The sequence below is a fragment of the Olea europaea genome, chromosome 7, assembly GCF_002742605.1.
Source record: "Olea europaea var. sylvestris chromosome 7, O_europaea_v1, whole genome shotgun sequence".
Taxonomy (NCBI): domain Eukaryota; kingdom Viridiplantae; phylum Streptophyta; class Magnoliopsida; order Lamiales; family Oleaceae; genus Olea; species Olea europaea.
The window spans coordinates 1,510,254-1,524,934 of NC_036243.1; the positions used below are offsets into that span (position 1 = coordinate 1,510,254).

Here is a 14,681-nt window from a genome sequence, read left to right on the forward strand (position 1 = left end):
TTTTTTTTTTTTTAGTCCGACTACAAGAAAATAAATGCAATAGTTGTGTTTAAAATTTGCAATTCATGGTTTCTTTTTGATGTCTTTCACTGCTAGGCCGTATGTTATAGTAGCCTGTTTTAAATGGAAGGAAGAATTGTGTTAAAAAAAAGAAGAAGTTCTCTCTGCTCTAATTTCTTGACATCTTGTGCAGATCTTTTGGCTATGAATCCTAGGTATGGTGGATAGGTTTACCGTTTGTTTCCATATCTGCAAGATGTTTTTGGGCTTTACGATTTTTTTCTCGTCCTTCTCTTCATGATTTCTTTCTTCAGATCGCAGAACTGGAACCCTAACTTCCAAAATTTGTATGCATTCAAGCAGGTAAAGGTATATACTCTCCGATGAAGTTTGGGAAACAGCTATGCCTCGAACATAGCATTAGCAAAGAAGGCATTCTTGAAGATTTCGCTACTCAGGTCCAAACCTCTCACACTCTCTATATTTTTGTAAGATTTTTCCATTAATGTAGAGTTGTTTTATGCTTGTGATTGGCGAAGAAATTGGAATTGAGAATGGAAAAGATATTATAAAGGGATGTTTTGAATTTGATTGGTGATTGTGCAGTGTAAATGTGCTGAAACTCAATGCTTTACTGTCAGTATGTTTATGTTTATGTCTTTGTATACTCATTTCTTTTTTTCCTTTTTTCGGGTAGAGCTGTTGTTTTATGTTTTCCTTCGTAGAAAAGTATAACCGGAAAAGATATAAAGAAGAAAAGTTTTCAATTTTCGAATTGGTGATTATGGGTGGAAATTTTTGATACTTGATGCTTTACTTTTTCTATGATTTTTCCTGTTTGATCGTGATGGAGGTAGAGAAGGCTTGAACTATTGGGTTGGTGAAGTGCAATAACAAAGTGTGGCAGTTCATGTATCAAAAGTTGTACCCATCTTAGTCTGATGAAATGAAATTGCACTGTATTTTTTTTATTTTGTTTTGTTTTGTGTGTTTTAAATAAGGAATTTGGTAGTTTGTCATATCGTGTTTTAGTTATTAAGAGTATTAGTCAGCAAGTGCAAGTTGGAATTGGAAGGGAAAGAGAGCAATATAATAAAGTGTTAAGTTTCAGTTATTTTGGAAAGGGAATTGCCAGAGAACCGAGAGAATTGTTTCAAATAAGTTCTTGATTGTACAAATGAGCCTGTACTGAGTGATTGGTCCACAGCTATATTAAGCACCATTGAATTTTGTGAGTTTTATTCTTATAATTCCTTTTATTAATGTTGATTAGATTACAAAATAGTTTAGTTATTTGCAGGTCTTTCGCACTGTTTTTATTGTGGTTTAATGTGATTATCCATAATTAATGCAGAAAATTAGGACTCTGGAGCTAGATGGGAAGATAATTAAGTTTCAAATTGTGAGTTAATTTGACTTAATGACTACTCCATAGTTATGAACATGAGTTAATTTGATCTAATGAATACTGTATCGTTGTGAATTTATAAAAACATGTATATGAATATTATTTTAGCTGTATGTGCTATTCCTTTATGATGGTTTTGCTACCTGTAATATGTGCTTCATGCAAATAAGTATCAGAAAAAGAAATCAACAGCTCTTAGTTACTCTTTTTCTCAAATGATACTACTTGTGTCAAATTGAAATGCTAACAGAAATATTTTATGGCACCTGGATAGTCTTACATAGGTTCAAGTGTAGAAATTAATTTTAAATTATATCTTTACTAATTTCTATGATGTTACGTTCTTCTGCTGATATTTGTTGATAGTTGTGTCTACATACTTTCTGACTGTAGGGAAAATAGCTATATTTGGTGCACACGTCTTATTCGCTAACCAGTCGAGATCAGACTACGGCCTCTTTTCCTTAGAAAAAAAAAAAGGAAATAGTTTATATAATCTAATTTAATTGTCATTCAAAATAGGTCTCATTTTTCATTCAAATACTACATAACCAAACTATAACACTATTACTTACGCTACATCACCTACTATACGTGCAAAGCACGTGCCTTCACTAGTTTGATAAAAGACTTACATAAACCATTTTGTATAGAGACATGTGCAATCGAATGTTCAATCCCTATTGACATACGGTAATCATCGAATGCTTGTGAACTAAATTCACCATCATTATCAAGATGAATTTTCTTAAGTAATCAAGAAACTGAGTTCGTAATTTTATGATTTCAGCAAGAGTCTAGCAACAGCTATATTTTTCTAGTGGAATGCAGTAGACATTGGACCTTCTAGTAAAAGAATCAATTAATATCATAAAATAACAAAATGGTCCACACGGTGGGTATATCGGTTAATATATATCTCCATGAATTCTTTTCAAAAAAGTTGAAAGTTCAATATTGACTTTTGTAGTGTAAGATCCAATGAATAACTTGCCTTATGAACAAGCAACATATGGATAATCATTAGGTAAAATAATTTCTTATTTTTTAGTGGATGTTCATGTGAATTGCTAATTATTCGGTGAATCATTATAGTTTCTGAATTTTCAAGTCGATCATGCCAAAGTAGAAAACATTTTATGTCATTGAACTATGAGATTGTGATGATATTTGATTCGGTCATTCTTATAAATGTATAATACATATTAGATAGGAGAGCATGAAGTTTTTCTACTATCTATTTATGGTCAGATACAAAAAGAAGTTATGCAAAAATATATAATATTATTTTCTTACACCTTCTCAATGTGATTCACTGTAACAAATATCTTTTAAATGAGCAAATTTTTTCTGGATTTGTTAGAGTAAAGTTCATCATCAATATATGTATATTTTTATTATTTGATAAAATAATACAAACTCTTCCTAAGTTTTCAACATATTTGATGCCCTAATATCGTATTAATATTATTTTCTACTAAAGTTAAATTCAAACAATACTTTTTTATGTTGAAGAATAGTGTGCATGATTGCACTATGAACTAATCAAGTGTCTTGGCAATTTATCCTTTCAAGGAATATTGCTTATGATGTGTCATAAAATAGAGAGAAACTAGATAAGTCAATTGACTTGTGTTTATTTTATTGATAACCAAAGCCCCATATTTATATGAAAGAATTAGGAATATAATGATAATAATTAAGAATATATGGGTATAATTGCCATGCACTGATAACTATATTATTTATAGCAAATTTGAAATTATGACTAATTTATAGATTATGCAAATGAAGAACAAATAATTGATAAAATTGGTGACGTGATGTTGGACTCATGAAAACTGCTATGTTGTAGATTTTGTAGTGCATAATCTAACTTAAATTTTAGGGATAATTGCAGCAGTGATTCCTAACATTCTCAATTTTTGTAGACTTTATCTTAACTTTCATTTTGTATTAGTAAAGTTCCCTACCCTTTCATAAACATGCAGTTGGGGTCCATTTGAACCCTAACCTTTATGATAACTGCAGCAATGATCCCTAACATTTCCAAATTTTTTAAACTTTACATTAACCTTCATTTTATCTTATTGAAGGTCTCTACACTTTCATAAATATGCAGTTGGGGTCTATCTAAATGAAAATCGTTTAAAACACCATTAGTTAACCTAAAAATTAAAAATTGGATATTTTGACCATTTAAGGAGGGACTTTTCGTCCAAACAGTATTTTCCCTCATTCACTGTCAAAGTACTGTAAATTTCCCTCAAAATAATTAAAATAAAAATAAAGGAACATGAACTATTCACCTTCTCCACCCCACCCCGCCCTCTACTACCTAACCCACTATACCAAAACCAAATCTAACCTAACCCCCGCCTCCACCTTCTTCTACACCGACCACCCATTGCCGCCAAAGGCAAAATTAAATCCAACCCAACTCACTATACAAAACCAAAACCAAATCCACCCTTCGCAAATATGTTTCTTTTCTGGATTAATTATGTTCCATTGATTTTAGATATAAAGGACAAAGAGTAGTAGAATATGAATAACGCATATATTGTAGTTAAATCTCTTTTGAAGAAATTCATTACTCTATTGTCAATCATTTTGTCTTTTTGGGATTTTTTTTTTCTTGAAAAAAATTTGGTTTGCTCTTATTTTTGTTGAGATTTGTTTGGGAAAAGTGGGGGTTATAAAGGTCCTCTTCATTTAGTGATGACAACGGGCCGGGTTCTTTTGTCCCATTCAAGGCGGGTCCCATCGGGGTGAGGTTTTTTGCCATCCCTATCTTCATTTGGATTGCAACTTGATGAAACAAGAGATAATTGAAGAGGAAAAATGAGTAATATTGGGGATTGAGAGCAAAGGTTGCAGGATTGAGTGACGTCATGAAAGTAGCTTCAACACTGCAAATGGGAAGGGAGGGATATGTTGAAGATGAAGTATTTGGGGTTGATGGTGGGGAAAGGGGATGGGTTATGGGTTTTTTTTTTTTTTTTTTTTTTTTGGTTTTTNNTTTGGGGTTTTTTTTTTTTTTTTTTGTAGGCTTTTAATTACTTTAATTATTAATATATGATTGACGAAAATATCCCTATCAAAATGGTCAAAATACCCCATTCTTAATTTTACAGGTCAACTGACTATGTATTGAATGATCTTTGTCTAGATAGATCCCAGTTGCATATTTGTGAAAAGTTAGGAACCTTTATTGGCACAAAAAGAAAATTAAGTTAAAGTTTGCAAAAATTGAAAAAGGTTACTGTTGCCACAATTTTATACTAGTATGTAATCACGGACCAAATATTTTGTAGATGTTGGAGTCCAAAAATGGAAGATCTCAAGAAATACGGGTAAATCTTGAATTGCATGATGTAAGCGATTAATTGTTTTTGTGCTTATTAAAAGATGATTAATTTTACTAAGCACCAGAAGTATTTCTGGAATAATAAAATTGTGCAGTAATATTGAAATTAGGTTTTAATAGCGGATAGAGGGTGAAATTTCCTCTTTGTTTTTTCCTTCCAATTTGTGTAATCTGCGCCAGCTTTTCTTATTCCACAATTAATGTATTATTTCTGTCAAGGGCTCATTTCTTCCAACTAATGTAATTTAGTTATTGATAAAAATTAATTTGAGCAATCCACGTCCTCTTTAATTCAATTTAAGCCCTTCAATTTCGAAAGAGTGAAAGTTGATCCCCAAAGCAGCAAATTTTATTCAATTTCATATTTATTGATCAATGTTTGCTCTGATCCCGAGTTTTCTCCTAACATAATCCAAAAACACAAATAATTAAGCATCAAATTCACAATAATACTAACAAATGCCCGTTTGGTGGCTTAGATAAGTGTAAATTTTACACTTATCAGGAGTATATAAATAATTTCTATAAAATGAAAAAATTGGGTATAGTAATTAGTTGACGCTGAAGTACATATATTAGCGCGCACATAACAGGGAATCGATGAAAATAACTTCATATTTGTCATCGTGTTAAACACACTTTACGGAATGTCGAATGTCTCTATAATAAATTTTTCAAGAAAATGTGAGAGTCTTTTTCATGAATAAGTTACGAACCAAGAAAGGATTAAACTAATTGGAGAAGGGATACTAGTTTTGGCAAAGAAAAAATATTCAAATTAAAAGACACGGCTATTTCCAAAAGAAGTTAAAAGACAAAATCTTTTAACTCAACCAACTTATGAAATTCAAATTTTGTTTTAATTTCTTCGTTCTATATCATTTCAAGAGCAACGATATAATTTCTTCATTCATACTCCAACATATTTAACTTCATCATTATTCAATATATGCTAGTGCACATTACATAATTAAGACAGCAAACATTATACAACATTACACTCACAAACCACTACTAAATTTACATATTTATTGGCATCATATTCATCCACGAAGTTGTATATATAACGCGTAAATGCTACACTTTGTCGAGCTAGATTCAGCATGGAGGCTTAATTTAAGGTTGTGCATCCCTCATTCCACCAGCATTTTTGCTGCCTCCTCCACCTCCGGAAGAACCTCCTTTTGTATAGCCTGCAGGATAACCTCCACCTCCAGGATAGCCTCCTGGATAGCCTCCAGGATAGCCTCCTGGATATCCTCCAGGATAGCCTCCTGGATAGCCTCCTGGATAGCCAGGCCACCAACCTCCAGGTCCTGGCCAATACTCTTATTAACAAACACATTAACACAATTCATGTTAGCCATTAATACATGTATACTATATTAATTTATGCTCATCATAAAACAAAGTTATAAAATACAGAACTTACGATGATCTGCTGTCGCTTTTGATGTAATCAGAAGAACTACAGCCAAGAAAATGCAAAAAGTAATTGTCTTGGAGCCCATTTTTCTCTCCAAGAATTTTCTTATACTTTTTCTTAATGAGTATTTTGGTGTGTCAAGCCTCTATTTATAGCTAAAATCTGGACAGAAAAGAGAGAGAGAGAGAGAGAGAGAGAGAGAGAGAGAGAGAGAGAGAGAGAGAGAGAAATTTGCTATTTGAGGTAAGTAGAGTATGTCTTGACTTGGTCTACCTTATCCTCAACCTGTCGGGGTTTACTTGTTTTCATTAGGGGGAAATAGAGATGATCATGTAGTGCCGAATTTTGCCAACCGTCGAAATTTAATATCATAAATAAGTTAATGTAACATGATGAAGTGCCTAATTTATTGTCAATATATCCTATAACTTAGTCGAGAATAGTCTGCATAAAAAGGCCTCTTCTATGTGATCTAATACCATATTTTTCTATTTTCTTTTAGTTTATTTCAGAAAATTGGCGCAGATCGTTGTGCTGCGGATTATTTGCACTGCAACTTCATAGGTTAGAGGCCATTTGCGTCAATTATCGGTTTGTTTCTAGTGACCCCAGAAATCAGGTCGTCTGCGGTCGCGTTAGGGTAGGCACAGTAAATAGATTGTCATTTAGCAGATGATATCCATTCAAATGGACAAAAGGTCAGATGGGTCCGAATTCAGTAACTGTTGTTTAAAGCTATTCATATTAAATAAAATAATTTTTTTTTTTTTTAGTAATATTATTTGTAATCACTCACTGTCGTAATCATCCTACGTGACATACATGTGGTGGTTACTAATTTGATACATTAATGTGATATTGTTTTATGTATCAAATCACAAACCAATACATATTTACCATGTACAGCGACTGCGATAATAAACAGCAACTACAAATAGCATTATTCCTTTTTTTTCCCATTTCACAATCAAACTTGAGTGAGATATTTCTAGCACAATTCTCACGGTTTGAAGGTCCACTCTGTTGATAGAGAGTCATGCTTGATTTTGAACCAGTTGCCAGTTAATCTTATCAACAATTATATGGTTCATATACCATGCAATTTACTCATTTCATCCAAAATAGAATATCAAAATAAAATCGATTTCCCAAAGATCGACAACGTCTAAGCGTCCAAAGCTCGACCAAAAGAAAATGATAGGGATTAAATTGATCGAAATTAGAAGTTGTAAAAACTAATGGGACTAAATTAAATTTATTTGGAAGATAATGGTTTAAATAAATTATTAAGGGTTGGAATTAATAATCCATGATTTAACTCAAAATAGGTTCAAGGGCCAAAAACTTCGAAATTAGAATTTTTGGACAACTTCATTCATGATCGAACAGTCAGCTTGAAGACACGATTACGACTTGTAAATTGAGAGTTAACTCTGAATGTTAGCTCATTTTTAAAATTCATTACGAGACCAGCGATTTAATATCAATATTGAATATTTTTCATCTCACCAAATAGCGACAAAACTAATGCCGAAGTTGAACTCGAAATCTGGAATTGCTGAATCTTTTTGTGTTCAACATTTTATGCACACCGGAAAAACAAGAAAGTTTAGATGAAAGTTGAAATTACAAATATTTCAAATTTCACCTTTTCTTTTTCAAAAAGCCGAAAAATCTAAGACAGTTCAAAAATTCTATCTTCTTCATGATTACAAGAAGGGAAATTTTGAAAGAACATGAACTAAGATTCATTAAACAAAAATGAAACCTTTTTGGAAAGAAACGGTAAGAGTAAAGGAAAATGATAAAAACTTATAATCCCTCAGTCCCACAAAGAGAGGCTTCCTTCCATTATTACAAAGATAAAAAAAAATTCTTATTGTTTAAAAAATAAAAATTGATGTTGGTGGACTTCCAATTTTCTTATTTCACCTGTGTTTTTGCTCATTGCTACCACAGCACGTCTGTTAAGGCTGCAATTAAGTAGCGAGAAGAGAAGAGAGGATGATTAAAGAGAGAAAGTGATTCGAATGGGTTTCTGCAATAGAGTGAGAGATTTGCGTGTGTGGGAAATGGGGACAGCTCGTTGGGTGTCAAAAGGGAGAGAAAAAAGAAAATCAAAAAATAACTATTTGCTAACACGTGTCAAAATGACATGTTATGCGATCATAAGCGGGGAAAAAGAGGAGAAAAAAATAAAGGATTAAATTGTAACATTGTCCGCGCAACTGAATTAACTTCAATTTTTGGGTGAGACTTACTAATAAAGTTGGAAGAATCCATATGTACATATTTTAAGTTTACAGAAGTTGCACAAACTCATGTGTGTGGGCTTTACAGTATATAAAATATTCCAAAAATATTGTGGGCCTCAAGAACTGTGAGATTTCTGTACCCATTCTGTATAAAATTTTTCTATACGTGTATAACAGCCCAATAAAGTTTCCTTTTCTTACATTATGGCAGCATGGGTACTTGTCTGCATTTAATACATTTAAGCATTTTGTTACTTTCTTTGTACGTATTGATAGAGCTTGAAGCGTCAACTGACTTGAAGATGAAGTTGAAATTTAAAAAGGTTGAACTTCAACTTTAAGGACCCCCACCGTTCCGTCCTTGGAGTATTATGAGAGAGGTAAATCGAGGGATGTGACTCAACAGACCAGGGAATAAGAACTTGTCTGTACACTGATATCCACAAAGAGTCCAATTCTATATTTCGGGAGTTGAAATTTAAAGTGTATGTGAAGTTGATCATTATAATTTACTCGGGCAAGGACTCGACCCTTTTTCTTTCAAAATTGACACTTATTAAGCCCCCGTTTGTTTTCGATTATTTACTAATTAAAATGAAAAATATAACCATTATTCATCACATCAAGCCACCATATTTGACTTTTTATCTCTTGTGTGGGACCCGTAACGACTATATTTTTCATTCTCATTTTTACATTATTATGTACCAAACAGGGCCTAAACCTTTCTTTTTGAAACCGTATATTTATACTCTTTTCAAATAAATTGGTGAATTATGGTGTTACTGATAGCAAAAAGTCATGTTAAATTCTTCTCATGAACTCTAATTATTGTTTTATTTTTTATTTTTATGATCGTGGGTGTACAGGCCAACTTACACGCACCTCAACTAATTTCACGGGACCCTAAAGTTTACGGCCGGCATAAACTCTAACTATTAGAAGATGCAAGAATGTCTAAAGAACCCAAAGGAGCTCGTAAAATCACTTGAGATGATTTTGCGAATGGGTTTAGTGACTTACGAGATGCTATTCTTTGCCATATTTTATCATTTCTGAACACAAAATATGTGGAGGCCACTCTATACAACTCATCAGATTTAAGGACCTTTTTGTTTCTGTCCTTGACATCCTTCTTGAATTAGTCGTTGCGGTAGAAATTGCAAGGTGTAGTCTTAGACAAATTATGCTACGAAATGTGCCTCAAATCATTTAATTTCGTTTTAAATGCAATTTCACTTTTAATGATTCTGCAATCAAAACTCTAGCATGTGCTGCAATATGGCAAAGTTTTAAACATGTTGATATTTGTGTGAGGTAAAATCACTAGAATATTATCATCTGAATTCTATATCACTGGTTGTCTTGAAGCTAAGAGGGTCTTTGAATTTACACGTCCCATATATGATCTCCTCACCCAATTTAAAGGAGATTCTCTTCGAAGATTTCACATTAGCAAGTGATGATTTAATGAGAAGATTGTTCAAAGTTATAAGCTACTTGAAGATTTGTCGCTATTTGGGTAGAGATTTGAGCATGTTGATGTTCTTTATCTTTCACTCCTTTCCTTCGAAAACTTTCTTTCGATCACAGTTTTGGACACAAGAAACTAAACTTGTAATTGATACATTAGAAGAACTAAAGCCTCTTGCAAGAGCGAATATTTCTTTGCAAATGACTGCGTAAAATCAAGAGAACGTAGATGAGTTTATCAATGGGATGCATGAAATCAAATCAATTTATTTATCATTTGTAATCTAGAGGTAAAAAAACTAAGCTTTATTATCTACTCCACAACGTATTATGAGTATAGAAAAATTTATATTCAAATTACAAATACATCTACTAAACTACCTTTGACTGTGTTTGATCACGTCCAAGTGCAATAGTTATGCTTGCGTCTATCAAACTCTATAGCAGCCCGTTCTAAATAGCTCAGGCACCTATCTATGTTAGTTCGAAAATTTGGGCCCACAAACTGGAACAGTTTTACAAAAATGACGACAATCATTCATGATTTTGATCATCATGAGTATATATATATATATATATTAGGATGGCAAAAAAATTCTATAAAACCCGATATCTGTGAGGTCCCACCCCAAACCAAGCAGGAATTACCCGCTTAATCCGATATTCAAGTCGGGTACGGGACGGGGGATTTCCCTATGTTTAACTTTTTTTATTTTTTTAACGGGGAATTTCGCTCTACTTAAATTTTTTTTTTAAGAATTCAATATTTTAAAAGGAAAGCTCCACGAAATTTTATTAATTCTAATAAAAGATATAAACTAAAATTATCTAAAAAATATGATAAACAATAAAAATCTTAATTTACTAAATATATTCGAATAATTTAACTTTTAAAAATAAACTAATTAATTAAAAATTTTAATAACTATATTATTGTCTTACTTTAATAAATGGGAGCAATAAAATTGATTATAAAAAAAAAAAGACTAAACAAGTATGTAAACGAGACAAGGGCCCAAACCCGCCCCGCCCTACCCCACCTTAAATGCGTAATAGGGTGGGTACGGGCCCTGCCCCGACTTGAATTTGCCCCGTTACCATCCATATTATTTGTTTTATTGCACTTTATATTGTATTAATTTTTCTGAAGATATGTCAACATAACATGATATTAGGATAGATACGACCAGCGACGGATCCAACACCCGGTGAGGGGGTGCGGTTGCCCGTGCTGGATCCATTGGTAGTTTCACTTGCCGTCGGGCACCAAGAGAGAAGCTTTCATAGTTGCAAAGAAGTCACAAATTGAAACCATGGAGGCGGGATTTTGGGAAGAAGATAGACAACCATGGGTTATGTTTTTTATTTTTTTTATTTTGGGCCTCCTATTAAGCTGTTGGTTTTTTAAAAAGTGGAAATTACACAAATTAATAGATTTAAAGATCCCATTTCATAAATCATAGGTGAAGTTTACTATTTCAAAAATCAGATATTTTATTAATTAATTAGTATATTTTAAATATTAATAATTATATTACAAAATTAAATATACATATTCATCCTACCAAACCCTAAATTCATCTTCATTCATCCCTTTCATTTTCTCTCTCTATATCTCACCTCCGTCTTCGTTCCTTTCATTTTTTGTCTCTAAATTCATAGGCCGTCAATTCGTCAAACTAGAATATAATACAATTTAATTATTAATTGTGGAATATTAAATAACTCGATTCATCAATTTTTGCAATTTTAGCCTCTTAGGAGAGAAATGATTACCTTTGAAATCAATGCGACGTTTCATTGTGATCGACGAAGGTGATGGTGACTTGAACAAGTCAAGAACAGAGATCGGACTTGGTTGCAGTCATTTTGGCTGTGCTATTGAGCAATTTATCACACCTATCTAGAAACAATGGAAGATTCATCCTCTATGACGATGGTGGTGATTTTCTCTTTCCGACGACTCTCCACTGTGGATTTCTTATTCCTAGTCGATCAATTCATGACGGTTTGAAGTGATCCTCTTTTTCTTGTGTCCAACTTCGGCGAGTGAATGTGAGAAAGTCTAATTCTTTGTTGACTCGTTAGCTCTACTACGAGTTTCAGCGTTTAACGGCTTAGGTTTGTTGAGCGAGTTTGACCGCTTCTCATTACTCTTACTCCAAGCTAGTGCGCTTGAGCTTCTAGCTTGCCTCGTAGGGCTCCTAACTTTTTTCATTGATCACAAGTCAGCAGCAGTGATATGGTGGTCACAAGTGTTGTGGTGATCACAAATTATTTGGTTGACTGTGACCATTAAAGTAGTTAATATGTGACCAGTAAAAAATATGTGGCTAATAAAAAATATAAATTGTGACCAAAAAATAACGTGTGACCTAAGAAATTGTTAATATGTGGCCGATAATTTAATAATTTTTTACTTTGTAATAAGTTATGACTTATAATATTTGTAATTTGTGATCAATAAATAAACTGTGACCCATAATTTTGTTCATTTGTGAACGATGGACAAACTGTGACTTATAAAAATTTTAAATTCTGATCGTAAAATAATTTATAACATAAAAATTTTGATTTTGTGACTAAAAAATAATAAGTGACTAACTAAGTCATTAATTTGTGATCAAATTGTATAAATTTGTGACTTAAATAAATTTAATTAATTAATTAAATCATAAATAAATTTTAATAAAAATCTGATTTTTGAAGTTTGAAACTTGTTTCTTGATTTTGAAATGTGTGATACTTAAACTTTCTCTATTAAGAAATTAGGCCCAATTTTGAAAGAAATGGATTTGGGCCGGTGATTGATTTTTGAAAAGAAATTGTAAGCTCTTCCAAATTGTTTGGAAAACCTTCCTCTATGATGTGGTGATCAACAACTTTGAAGTATCTTTATATTCTTGAGCAACCCTGGGTCACGCCTACTATTGAAGATCACTCCTTGAAAACAGAAACAACATATCTCGCAACTTTGAGTGTTGAAGGTGAGTAATCTGCTTGATGATTTTGGGATTTTCTTGAATCTGTTATTTGGGGAGTTTGATTTTGGACAAAATGTGTTTGAGAGGAAATAAGGGTTTTGATAAAGGGCTGCAATTACAAGGTTTTCCATGATTTATTGTGTATTAAAGTAGTGCTTTCTTTTTTTTTTTTTTTTCTTTTTTTGATTGATTCGTGCCGTCAAACATTATAATAAATGTGTTGGGGTTTTTTTTTTTTCTTTTTTTGATTGATTCGTGCCGTCAAACATTATAATAAATGTGTTGGGGTTTTTTTGTTTTCATTTTTTACTGCTAAAATTGCAGCAAATCATTATAATAAATGTGTTGGAATATCTCGCGATTTTGGCTCATTGTTCATTTCAATTTATCTCTCTTCTGGCATCTTTACACTTTTGTTTTAATGTATATGCATTTTCATAGTTCTGATAGATGTCTTAATAGTGTGGTTGGTTGATAGAGTGGATTGGATTGACCGGTCACCAGATGATCTTAAGAAAGAAAACAAAAAAACTAAAACTTTGTCCCTCGTATTGTTAAATGTATCCAGTTCTGTGCACCAAAAATTTTCTATTCACCAGCAATTTCACCAATGCTGTCAATTTTTTCTTGTTCCTTTAAGTCATGAAGGGGAATTTATCAGAAAAAATTTCTCCGATTTGCCGTAGCTAAACTCGAATCCTAGATACGACCAATATAAATTGCAAATAAACCCAAAAGGCCCATTATATGTCTCATCGTTTCTCACTGAATATTGGCGTTATTTGCTATAGCTGCTATAATGGATCTGCCTGTTAGAATGTGTGGGGTAAATTTTTGTTAGATAAATTTTTCAATAATGTAAATATTGATTATGGCCTTGATATTTCCTTTATACATTTTCTTTTATTGAGATATATATTGGTTGCACTGGCCTTCCCATTGATGATCTTGATTCTTGAATAATTCTTTATTGACTATAATGCACATTTTTCTTGAGGTAATCTATGATTTATAATTACATGTAAAAATATATATATATTGATATTCTACGACATTGACAATTACAATAAAATAAGCATTCAACAATTTTATGTCATCCCCATTCCGATGATCTTCGCTCAAAACTTGGATTCACTCCCTTATTATTCTTGTTTGAATATCTTTACTATGTGAGATTCCCTTATTTTTAGGAAAAATTGTAGTCAATGTACCAAACCTTTACTTTATTTGCAGACTTTGTTCGAACATTTCATTTGTGTCACCGTAAGTACCCAAGCTTTAAAAAATCTGCACTTGGATAGAAACCGTTACTTTTTCCATTGATTGACCAAAAATTAAATGTCTGACCATTGTTGACTAATTTTCAAGAGCAAAAAGGTAACTTTACATTTTTTTTCATACAAAAAAGCTAAAATAAAAGGAATTAAATAAATAAATAAATCATATTATCTTCTCTACTCACCCACCCCCTTCCTGAAACCAAAACCAAGAGCACGAAAACGCCGACACCCAGCACCTTCGTCTCCAACCTTGCTTGGCATCACCATCCAACAATCACCAATCGAATCTTCTCCCAGGAGGATAAACGCCTTCAATCAAAACCCAAGCATTTATCCTAATATAAACTCATGCATAACTTTCTTGGAAACCCATCTCTAGTTTTGATTCAGAATTTGGGGAAATTAAGGAAAAATGATGACAACTGAAGGGATGATGGATAGAATGGGTGTTGGATGATATAATAAGGGGGCTTTTGGAAGGCAGG

General features: G+C 32.5%; 1 protein-coding gene across 7 annotated transcripts in view; it reads right to left on the bottom strand.

Moving 5' to 3' along the window:
* Window positions 1–5,691: 5,691 nt before the first annotated feature.
* The window catches only part of LOC111396649 (FAM10 family protein At4g22670-like), a 20,434-nt gene continuing 11,444 nt past the window's right edge, over window positions 5,692–14,681 (bottom strand). For 3 of the 7 annotated variants that reach the window (XM_023023087.1, XM_023023084.1, XM_023023083.1), the window contains exon 3: window positions 5,692–6,061. In XM_023023087.1, coding sequence (XP_022878855.1) covers window positions 5,895–6,061 — 167 coding nt within the window. In that variant the 3' untranslated portion in view covers window positions 5,692–5,894. Of the gene's footprint in view, window positions 6,107–6,210; window positions 6,358–14,681 lie in introns of those variants that run through there. The other 4 variants (XM_023023085.1, XM_023023088.1, XM_023023086.1 and 1 more) reach the window with 4 other exon arrangements.